Genomic DNA, 12,285 nt, shown 5'->3' with positions numbered 1-12,285 from the left:
AGACAGAGGGACACAGAGAGTGAGCAGGGGAGGGGCAGAGAGAGGGGGAGACACAGAATCCGAAGCAGGCTCCAGGCTCTGAGCTGTCAGTACAGAGCCTGACGCGGGGCTTGAACCCACGAACTGTGAGATCATGACCTGAGCTGAAGTCAGTTGCCCAACCAACTGAGCCACCAAGGCGCCCCAAAAAGTGAGTTATTTTTAAATGTTCCTTCAAATGAAGAAGATAACTAAGCTCAATCCAGAAAAGGCATTCTCCCCAGGGTGCTCTCTTCCATAGCTTTGATACTGGGAGTTCTAATCAGAGGTAAATAGGTCTAGTTCATGGACATTCATTAAGGCAAATGCCTTGTTCTACAGAAAACAGCCATTTAAAAATGGAAGCAAGAAGGATTTTTTATTAAAAGATTATTTTAGGATTTGATATCTAGTACATTTAGAAGGACAATTTTTTTTTTTTTTAAACAACATGCTCATAATCCAACTTCAGAGTTGAGGCTTGTTTTTTTGTAAGAAAAAAAAAAAAGTCCCACGATTCTGAATTATGTGAATATCCTCCCTGTCAACTGAGATCTGAAGTTCACTGTATTGTCCTATTCTTGGGCATTTTGCAACACTCAAGATAGCTGAATCACCATCTGTTCTGTGGAAGTGGAACTCATGAGTAGCCACTGTTTTCAGCAGCATTTTGCTGAATAAAAAGCTCTGATAATTTAGTGAGAAAGAGTCCACCATAATTACTGGGTGAGGTCATTAACTTTCTAATCCTTTGCAATAGCTTATTCCCCTATAGTTTGGTATTACTAACAGCATCTCAGTTGAAGACACATAAGAAAATAAGCTTATTAAGACAGGTATAAGGCAAAAATGCATTCATCCAGAAGATCTGAACTCCACTTCATTAAGAGTGATGATTTCTTTGATTTTGTCCCTTCTACAACTTATTGGAGGACTTTCTTTTTTATGTTTATTTTTTTAATGTTTATTTTTGAGAGAGAGAGAGAGAGAGAGAGAGAGAGCGAGCTAGTGAGCTGGGGAGGGGCAGAAAGAGGGAGACACAGAAACCAAAGCAGGCTCCAGGCTCCAAGCTGTCAGCACAGAGCCTGATGAGGTGCTCGAACCCATGAACCGTGAGATCCAGTCAGACGCTGAGCCACCCAGGCATCCCTGGAGGACTTTCTTTTCTCTCTCTCTCTCTCTCTCTCTCTCTCTCTCTTTTCTTTCCTTCCAGGCATCCCTGGAGGACTTTCTTTTCTCTCTCTCTTTCTTTCTTTCTTTCTTTCTTTCTTTCTTTCTTTCTTTCTTTCTTTTCTTTTCTTTTCTCTCTTTTCTCTTTCTTTCTTTCTTTCTTTCTTTCTTTCTTTCTTTCTTTCTTTCTAAACGTGTTTAATTTTGAGAGAAAGAGACAGAGCACGAGTGGGGAAGGGACAGAGAGAGAGGGAAACACAGAATCCAAAGCAGGCTCCAGGCCCTGAGCTGTCAGTACAGAGCCTGATGTAGGGCCTGAACCTACAAACTGAGAGATCATGACCTGAGCTGCTTAACCAACGGAGCCAACCACGCGACCCTGGAGGACTTTCTTATACTTCTTTAACACACAATATTTAAAGGTTCCTTCCAATTTTCTATCCCCAAATACATCTAACAAGAATACTCATTTCTTTTAGAAATATAATAGCACGAAAGATTAATTGGAAAGCCTGTCTTCAATCCATGGTCTACATTAAAAACTCTCCGGACTGTCCTCTTAAGATCTTGGTCAACATTGACTTGAGAAGAAGTTTAGAGAACACTATCATGAAGTCTCTTTTTTAACCATGTAGCCTGAAGGATACTTGAACCCATCTGTTAACACACAGTATGAGCAGACTGCCAACACCTGATACATGCCGAATACTTGAGAGCAATACTCACAATATTTACAAGGCAGGACTGAGCTAGAAAAGAAAGAGTACAATAGGATTGGCACGAAATGTAACAAAGCAAGCCAAGTGGTGTTTCAGGCACTTTTACAGGAGGAATTCCTGTAATGGGTGTACCCATCTACAATGTCCTGGGTGTTCTGATTTCAGACAACCTACCTCTATTTCCAACCCAATTAACAAAGGGCAGGTTTATTATGGACAGGGATATATTGCTTATTTCCTGACAGTTTATGGACCAATCTCCAGGACACATACATTTCCTTTAGATTGAAAGATTCATTAACATAACTGCCATCTATGGGCTTTTGCCTGGTAAAGCCAAACAAATATGGGCATTCGGCGGGGGCAGGGGGCGGGTTGTGGAGAATGGTATTACGTGATACTTCACTCCCTTTCTAAGAAAAACAAAAATGTGAAAACGCACTGATTTGAAATATTAAATATGACGTTAGGAAAACTAGGGACATAAAAGACGGTGGACACACAACGCCAATTTCCTGGTTTTGATGATATATCATAGTTCTGTAAGATGTTACTGTTGAGGAAGGGGGGTGATGTGTATACTGGACCTCTCTGTATTAGTGTTCCATGAGTGTGTGATTATGTCAAAATAAAGGCTTAATTAAAGATGAGAGGCACATATTTACTGAAGTTTAAACAACAACACGGTTCAGAGAACACACATGGCCATTGGGGGCGGGGCATCAGAAAGAACGGTTACTGAACTTCCATGTCAGAAGACACGGTTTTGTGCTCTTGCTCTACTACGGAGGACATGTGACACAGGCAAGTAAGTTTCTTAAATTCTAGGTTTGAGCTCTTTCACCCATAAAATGGAAATATCATGCCCACGTATAAGGTTATGATTAGTTCTTTCCCCCCTCCCCCCCCCGCCCTGCCCCGTGAGATCTTTCACTGTGAAAGGGAAGTCTGCTCTTTTTCCTTCCATAGATCAGAGCACTGGGGATGCCTGCTGCAGACGAACTCAGTTACCTGATCTTCTCCTACAGGAGAGAACTATGTTTAAAGGTTCGGCATGAAAAGAACAGCTGACTTACCAACTTCATCCTGAATCTCCTCGGCCACGGCAGGCACATTGTAGAGCAGGGACAGAGACTGGTTCATGCGCTCGTAAATCACACGCAGATGTGTCATAACCTGCGATAAAGGGAAAAGTTTTTTCCTCACCGAGCACCACAGATAGATACAAATTTCCAAAATAAAACTGACAAAATGCTGGAACTTGTGACCTAAAAGGGCATTCTTATTTTTCTTGTTCTTCCATTTTTTTATTCTCTAACTTCAGAGCTGTTTTCAAGTTCCTATTGTATTGTATGCTTGGAGCCATAAATTACAAGGCCAACTGAAAAGAGCATTTCTGCCCAACACTGATTCCTAATATTTAGACTCCCTAAATAACCCCTAGTGCTCTAATTATATTTCTGCACAAATTTTCCAAAAGATCGGAACACATTTCAATTTGACTGGATCTTTCTCTTCCCCCCTTCCTTCCTTTCCTTCCTCCCTCTTTTTCTATCGATCGATTGATCGACCTACCCACCTACCTACCTGTTTAAAATTCTTCTATTTCAGGAAATGTAAAATTTCAGATTGCCAGAGGTAGATTTCATCTGTCAACCATTGGGAATGTGAATAAAACACATTATTACAAGGGCTTCACCTAGGCTCCCATTATATCCAAGCACTGTGGTAGCAGTGGAATTTATGATTGCCCGTCACAATCTAATTGAACCAATTTTAGAGGTTTCGGTTAATACAACTTTGGTTTTCTTCACTTTAGTCATCAGAGTTTTAAATGGATCCTTAAGAATCGGCAGCATGGACACTCAGGATTTTTATATTCCTTATTATTTTCATAAATCAGGAAATGTCAAAGCACATGTTGGTGTAAGACAAGCCTGTAGAATTTACCAGGTGTTAAAGAACTTTTGCTACAGAGGTCAAGCACCCACAAGTACTCAGGGAATACCTTGCAAGGCCACTGTGCTATCAAGGTTGCACATGATGACCACACTCAGTGCTCACCTGGGACCGGATCTGAGCAGCTTTCTTTGGGTCCACCATGCGTACGTGTTCAAAATGCTTCAGGGTGTGTTGCCTGTCCTTCTGTTCAGCGCGGACATACTTCTTTAGCATGTTGAACACATGACGAGGCTGTTGTGGAAAAAAAAAAAACCCACACCTTTCAGGTCTGTGCAAAATACTGCTTCTTCCAGGGGCTCTGGGTCAGAGGTCCCACGAACTCATCCCATCATGTGAAAGGATTATGAGTCATCTTTTTGCAATTTTCCCACTACTTTCTTAATGGGTAATTACTTAGTTGATTGGCCATTTTTCATTTTGACAAGAGCATTTAGCATTCGGCATACAGGATGACTGTCCTTAATCAACATTTTCTTTTTAAATGGCAGTATACTGCTACAGAAAGAGATGATTTTTATTTTTAAGAGAGAGAGAGAGAGAGTATGTGCAAGGGGGGGAGAGGGGCAGAGGGAGAGAGAAAGAGAATCTTAAGCAGGCTACACGCTCAGCGCAGAGCCTGATGCGGGGCTCGATCCACAACCCTGGGATCGTGACCTGAGCCAAAATCAAGAGTCGGACGCTCAACCAACTGAGCCAGCCAGGTGCCCCAAAGAGATGGTTTTGGAGCTGTAATATTTACGTTAGGTCCCTCCCCTCTCCCCAACCAAATATATAGGGGCATATGTAAGACTACATTTCTACATGTGTAGTCTTAGTGGTTATCTCCATAGTAACACTGCACAAATAACCCCATCACCAGTAGCATATAAAATACAATAATCAAGATGAGAAAAATAATAGACAACTTAACCACTACTAATTTGTAGGCCAAGGAATAACTCACAAGCTTTCAGGCACGTTAGTTTCCCAGGAGAAAGGCCAATGTGAAACTGTAGTTATTTTACTTTGAAATGTAATTAAATTCTTTCTATGCCATCAGATTCTAATTCTTTCAGCAACAATTAAGTTTCTTAGGTGCTTTTTTTTTTTCCTGATTGGTTGTATTTCATTTTTACTCTAGAGTTACTTGAAAACATTCATCCTAATTAAAAAAAGGACAAAGGCTCCTTTGCCTTCAATGATTCCACTGCTATGTGTATTCTACTAAAGCATCCTACTATGTGATTTTGTGAAGTGATTTCCAAAGATACACATTTCTCCTTCATTAAAACAAACAAACAAACAAACAAACAAGCAAACGAACCCTATGAAAGTTCATGTCAGGAATAGAATTTGCGCCATTTGGGCAAACCCAGTTATTACTAACCAGGCCATGGGCATCTTGAAAACTAGCTGGAAGGTATAGAATTTATTTCCAGAGATGGTATATTGGGAGTAGGGTGAAGGCTGTAGTATTTTATGGGATGTTCCTGCTCTTCTCCTTTGGCTGAGTTAGCGGTCACCTCCCCGATATCCCGGGGAGAAGTGGTATCCTTTTTTTATACCCCATGAAATGCTACATATATCTCCATTATTGCATTTAACCACAGTCTATTAAATTATTTCTCTTGTATTTTCTTTTTAAAGTTTACTTATTTTGAGAGACAGAGAGAGAGAGGAAAAGAGAGAGAGAAACCCAAGAAGGTTCCGCGCTCTGCTCTCAGCACAGGGCCTGACGTGGGGCTGGATCCAACAAACCATGAGATCATGACCTGAGCCAAGATCAAAAACCGGATGCTTAACTGACTGAGCCACCTGGGCAGCCTCAATTACTTATGTTTCTGACTGCTTTCTTGAACTGTTGACATCTTTAAGGGCCAGATTTGGTGTTTCTTTATCAGGGATCACACAGTACCCAGTGCCTGATGCAGAGAGGGTACCCTGTACTTGCTTGCTTTAGCTGTCTGCAGGCCACCTTCCTACACTTAAGAAAGGAAACAAATACAATAAAAACAAAATAAGCCTGTGCTCATCTGCCTTATTTCTTCCATCCTACAAGAAACTTATTTCTCCATAATTCCAAAAAAAGGCAGACATCACAGCTAGCAACATAGCTTTTGGCAATGCATCATTATAATTCTCATTTGTACTCTGAAGTCTAGTTGAGTCTACAAATCAGAGAATGATCTTTTAAACCCCAGAGAAGAAAAGTAATAAAAGAGATAACAACTGACCAGCTACATTGATTATATATATGTATGTGTGTATGTGTGTGTGTGTGTGTGTGTGTATGTATATATTTAAAAGACGATTCATTTAACGGCAGGATATTATTGAATGTAATGGATACTTTATATGCAGGATTGTGCAGTCAGGATATTACAAACCCTTGATCCCCTTGCTTGTTATTTAACACCAAGGCCTTTAAAAAACTCCCTCTAGGAGGGAGGCAAACCATAAGAGACTCTTAAATACTAAGAACAAACTGAGGGTTGATGGGGGGTGGGGGAGAGGGGAAAGTGGGTGATGGGCATTCAGGAGGGCAACTGTTGGGATGAGCACTGGGTGTTGTATGGAAACCAATTTGACAGTAAATTATATTTAATATAAAAAAAATAAATAATTCCCTCTATTTCTATCACGATGATCCCTCCAAGGCTGGAGACAGAAAGCATCTAATTGCATCTATTCACAATGTCCCTGCCCCTGATGTGTGCAAGCTGACTGACTGCATGTGCTTTCTTAGCTCTATTTCATTATTTTCTCTTGAAAAGGCTTCATTGTTTTGAGGAAAATGGAAATTTTTTTTCTTTTAAAGAGTTCACATAAGAAAAAATACTTCAATTAAACATAAGGATTGCTTTCTTATAACCTTCTTTCCTTCTTATTTATTTTGCAGCCAGTCACCTATGAATGTTTCTATAAGGCATTTTTGTCTTGAAATGCCGGTCACCAAAGAGCGTGTGCACCAGAATATAAAGGCGCCACACTGGCCTTGTCATTACTGCATTAAAGCCGAATCTCAAATTGGACGATGGAGGGGTAACTTCTGACAACTAACACTTGGGTCTCCCCTTTTTCTTCCACTATCGCCCAAAACAGCACACATTCCCACTTGCAAATTATTACTGTTAACATGAATTTTAAAATGAATTTGAGAGTCCCCCATATTATCCAGGCCTCAAATTTTTCTTTTGTGCAATTCAGATAAGAGTATCTTTCATACAGAGTACACTGAGTATTAACCACGTTCTGTGTTAGCTGTCGAGGGTAATGCTTAGTTCACAGCAGGTGCACAGTACACATCTATTTCTTCCACTCAGTCCTTGCCTCCAATGCCCAGCCCCTTTTCTTTCCTCTAAGCAGTAACAGCTCAACACTTATTGGCTATTTATATGAATGAGTGAGACCATGTGCTTTATGCATAGTAACTCACCAACTCTTCCTATCAACCCTATGGCTGGGGTTTTATCATAGATAAAACACAGCACAAAGAAGGTACAGGTTTATATGGCTGGTTACACAGCTAGTTACAGAGCTAGTCTGTGGTATAGTGAGAACAGAGAGTCTGGCTCTGGCTCTTAACCCTGTTCTCCCGATCTGCTATGTGATCATGCCTTTCAAGGAAACTCTAACATGGGTCAAGCTAAAAATAATTCCAAAAGCAACTTGCATAGTTGAATACAGAGAGAAATAATTGAGTGGTTAGAAATGAGTCTGTTCTAGGAGTCCTCGCCTAAATCTCTAGTGCTTATAAGCTCAGATGATATTCTTTGGGGACATGATCACACCCGCTCTTATCATTGTGCAGAAGACCATCCAGATTTAGCTTATTCAGTCTCTCAACTGCTGTTCCTGCTTTCTGGCACTCCATTTTCAGCTACTGTGTCAGATGTAGGGAGGTGAAATGGCAAGACAGGAATGTCCTTTGTCAATTTGTTTAGGATTACTAGAAAACGATTAAAGGTATTAGTTAAAAGTTAGCCTTTTATGACACGCACAGATTCTAGTTCTCAATCCATCCTTCCTTACTTATCGCCTATTAAGATGGAAAATTAAATGGTCATTGTGTTCACATGTTTAAAATTGCTTATCTTATTTAACACCAACATTTCTTCATTTCAGAAATATATTTCTAACTTCCCCCAACAAATCCCTAGAGCTTGACAATGAACCAGAAGCACACCAGGATCTCATGATTCCCCAAGGCCTCAGCATGGCTTGCCCTCACTTTACCAGGAAACAAAGCTCCAGCAAGAATAATGAGCCCTAAGAGCCCATTGTAAGCTATGACCTCATCATTGTTTATATGAGCTCAGACACACATTGTGTGTGTGTGTCTAATATAAACATAAGCCTTTTTCTTCCTAATGCCTACGCCTCGGGACATGAGATAATTCAGGAAGACATTACCATGCCCCTCAATAAATGAATTACATGGTTCTGCTCAGTTGATGCATCCATGCAAACACATTTCTAAGAATCGTGCTTAGAAATGAAAAAAAAAAAAAATCAGATTAGCTCTTATGTTGGAACAGGCAGATATATCACACCAAATAAAATGGTGGTTATGTCTGCACCTGAGAAACAAATATCATTCTTAGGTAACAAAGGAAAACATTAACATTTCTCTATGCTTTTATATCTTTCATTTGCTTTAAGTTAAAAAAAAAAAAAAAGCCAAAAAGGGCGTTGCCTTTGGTATATGATTCACTGCATATTTTAATCAAAGAAGTAATTGCTTTTACCACTTTTAGCCAGACTACAGAATTACCAAGGATTAAAACTAGTTATTTCTAGAGATGTACCACCCATGCATTTCATCCATACATTTCAGGATAAAAGGGAATCTCTTGGGGGTTTATTTCATTATGCTAAGACAAAGATAAGTTTCTTAAAATTGTAATTAAAAACACAGTAATATACAAAAATAAGAGAAAAAAAACATCTCTACAGAAATGTATTCTCTTAAATGATTCTACTATTGTCACAATAGTTACATTTATGACAAGATTGTTCGTATGATTAGAAATACGAGCATAAGAATTCAGTGGTTCAAACATAGTCACAGGAAACAGTGTAAGGAACCTGTGTTTAACCTCTATGCATTTACTTCCCATCATTCTCAAGTCTTTAAATCTTCCGTAACTAGTAAATCACGTTTTTTTTCCTGACAAATTTCCTTTATTTCACAATTTACATATTGTACATATAAATACTACAATCTGATTACATTGGCATAGGATGGCTGATCTTATTATTAAAATTTATAGCAAAGAGCAGAGAAAATAAAAGGAAAAGATCTGCCCCGGGGGGACTAATTACATCCAATCCATTTTTAGCGTCACTATTGTTTCTGGGTGTTTAGCCCATAACAACAAAATGCCTATTTGCATCTGATGTGACACTTTTCAGTTTGCACTAAATTCACTTCACTATCACAATGCATTTTCAAAAATCATTTCAAAAAGAATTTCTTAACGGATTGAGACTGGGCATTACTAAAATGGATTAGATTTAACCTAAAACAGAAGATTTATCTTTTGGAACGTTAACCATTTTCTTTTCTTGGAACAAGAGCATAACTCTGGCTGCCGGCACAGATCCTGGCACAATTTGGTTGCTAAAAATGTTTGTTAATTAAATTATTGAATAACCTAGACCTAATTGTAATTTCACGCGTGGTTCCAGTAACAAAATCTATCCTTCATGGTATCTGAGTTGATAATAAGCATCTCTCCACTAAGACGCACTCCCGATTTTCATGAGACATACTGATTTTTCAACCCCACTTGACCTATCTATCCAGTATGCTGGAGTCCTTTAGAACGTTGTTTTAACGAGGAACACTTCCCAGAAAATATTTCATGCACTCCATGGCACGTTCAAACTAATATCAACAAGAATTCATCTCATTAATTTCAAAAGATGACATAGCTCGTCTTATGGTTTGGGTTTTGATGCCAGGTTGATGTAAATAATTTTGAAAGAAAGTTCATGGGCCTCCTCTATAAAATTTAACATTAAAAAAAAAAAGATTTCCCCTCTTCTCAACTGTATTGCCTTTTCACTGGGTTTTTATGCAATTTCATACATTTCGTGTTGCTGGACTTGGGGTCAATCACACACGTCTAACTGATTCCATGCAATCATGTCTGGATGTGTAGTTCATGTGGGAGGCATATTAAAACATGGCCAACTGATCCCATTTTACTCCATGCTTTATGCTTGATTTGGAAATCTGGTATCTTATCACAATACACTTGTGTCTTAAGCCATTTTCTCGAGGAGAGGGAATGATAGGTCAAGAGTCTTTAAAGGCACTGGGTGTAATCTCACCAGGGAGGAGGAAATAAATGGGTCACTTTATGAGGAGCACCCAAAACTTTCCAGGTGGCTAGGGACTTATTCAGAAAGCCGCCTCCTGGAGCATTAAATTGCATCCCACTGGTTTCTAACCATGTAACCAGGAAACTTAATTGCCTATCAAGAAAACACAAGTCTCTCCTGTTTTCACAAACAGGCTAAGGCCATTATTTTCATCTTGGATTTCAAGAAATCTTAAGCATCTAAGTGTAAAATGTATACAATTTCTGTGCAGGTTTTAAAAAAACACCCTTAGAGTTAAACCTTTCTCTGCTTGAGATGGTCTCAGTTAAGTTTTTTTCGATACTTTGGCCCTCAGAATTTCAGCATTTCACAAGTACCTTCACTGTTGCAAGAAAAATCTGGGGGATAAAAGAGACAGGGAAGTGTCCACGGGAACCTTTGGATCACAGCTGTGTTTGTCTTTAAAGCTAGGAGTTGAACTAAAATTTTAAAGTTCACTGCAAAATTCATCAACATTCCTTTCTTCAGAAGAGCACATACACGATTTCTGTAGTTTAAAATGAGTTTACGAAGGCAAATGACAATTCTATGCCAAGTTGAACACTGAAGGAAGTCTTGAGGAAGCGGCCGGGGAAATGGCACCAGATTCTTGGGCCTGCCTCCATTCAGTATTTCTCAAGGTTGGAGAACGGGGAGGCATTAGATATCCTCCCCTCCTGGCCTATCCAGTAACGGCTCTTGGCCTTGTGCTGTTAACGGAAGACGGTGGCCCCCAGGAGAACAGAAAGTCATCTTCTACCCCTTCCCTTCTCCACAGGGAAGTGGACTTCCTAACAGGGACTTGGCAACAAAGCCTCCCTTTCTGGTGTTTTTACAGTATATTCTAGCCTTTCTCTTCTCGGGGAGGAGACGAGTATATTCTAGCCTTTCTCTTCTCCCTACTTCACAATCTCAGCCCAACCTCTGATTAATCCTTTTGTTTTTCTAATATGGCTAAGAAAGCTAGAACGAGGCTAATTGTAAAAGATAACAATTAACCCCATTTTGCAAACGAAGGAGGAAGAATCCTTTCCATTAAGTCATCTGTTCCAAGTTACAGGTTTTATGGATGGCAAACCTGGGAATTAAAGACAGGTGTTGACATCTATAAAATTTAGAAAATAAGAGTGGTTTTAATCTAGTTGTCAGAAATAATTTATTCTGGGTACAGTGACATCATAAGGAAATCTATTATTTGGTCTCTTTCCCTAGTCTTTGACACAGAGCTCCTAAAACTCTAGTAATTTCCTGAGTGACAGGGGTGACAGGAGCATCTTTTTTCAGAATATTCAGTCTGAGCCTCTGGTTCCCGCCACAGGAGCTTCTAGGACCCCTGAAGCGATAAAGTGTTGTCTTTGGTACACTCTCCCAGTGACTCTTGGAGGATGGTTCAAACCCAGTGATTAGAGGTTTGGAATTTTTAGTTCCACCCTCCTGAGAGGGGAGAGGGACTGGAGATTGAGTTCAGTCACCAAAGGCCGGGGATTTAATCCGTTGTGCCTACCGAATGGAACCTCCACAAAAAAAATGCTCACAGTGGGGTTCAGACAGGTTCCTGGTTGGGGAACACAGTGGGGTGCCAGGAGAGCACAGGCAGAGCGGACATCCCAGTGCCCCATCCCTTCCCCTACGCCTTGCCCCATGTGTCACTGCCATCTGGCTATTCCTGGGTTATATCCCTTAGAATATGTTGCTAACAGTAAGTAAAGCACTGATTTGAATTCTGTGCGTTGTTCCAGTAAATTATCAAACCCAAGAAGGGGGTCGTGGGAACCTCTGATGCATGGCTGGTTCGTCAGAAGGAAAAAAATGTGACTGAAAATCTGAGGCTCGGGATGGGTGGCTGAAATGGGGGGGGCAGTCTGGTAGGACGGAGCCCTCAATCTGCAGGGCTTATGCTAATGATGGGGAGTGTCATAATTATCAAACGTGAGGGGGAAAAAAAAATCCTCACATTTGGTGTCAGAATATTGAGAGTAGAGTCACACAGACCACAGCTATAAATCAGCGAAGGCAGCATACAGAACTGAAATTCAGCACCTGATCCAAACCCAGGATCAATGCTTTT

General features: G+C 40.1%; 1 protein-coding gene across 7 annotated transcripts in view; it reads right to left on the bottom strand.

Moving 5' to 3' along the window:
* APP (amyloid beta precursor protein) overlaps positions 1 to 12,285 on the bottom strand; it is a 274,501-nt gene that overhangs the window by 60,750 nt on the left and 201,466 nt on the right. For all 7 annotated transcript variants that reach the window (XM_060640325.3, XM_060640327.3, XM_060640328.3 and 4 more), the window contains 2 exons: positions 3,972 to 4,100; positions 2,984 to 3,083 (listed from right to left, as the gene is read on the bottom strand). In XM_060640325.3, the coding sequence (XP_060496308.1) occupies positions 2,984 to 3,083; positions 3,972 to 4,100 (229 nt within the window). The remainder of the gene's footprint in view (positions 1 to 2,983; positions 3,084 to 3,971; positions 4,101 to 12,285) is intronic.

Source organism: Panthera onca, chromosome C2, assembly GCF_046562875.1.
Source record: "Panthera onca isolate mPanOnc1 chromosome C2, mPanOnc1 haplotype 2, whole genome shotgun sequence".
NCBI lineage: Eukaryota > Metazoa > Chordata > Mammalia > Carnivora > Felidae > Panthera > Panthera onca.
Note: the sequence above shows the minus strand (reverse complement) of the source record. Positions and strands in the feature narration are given on the sequence as shown.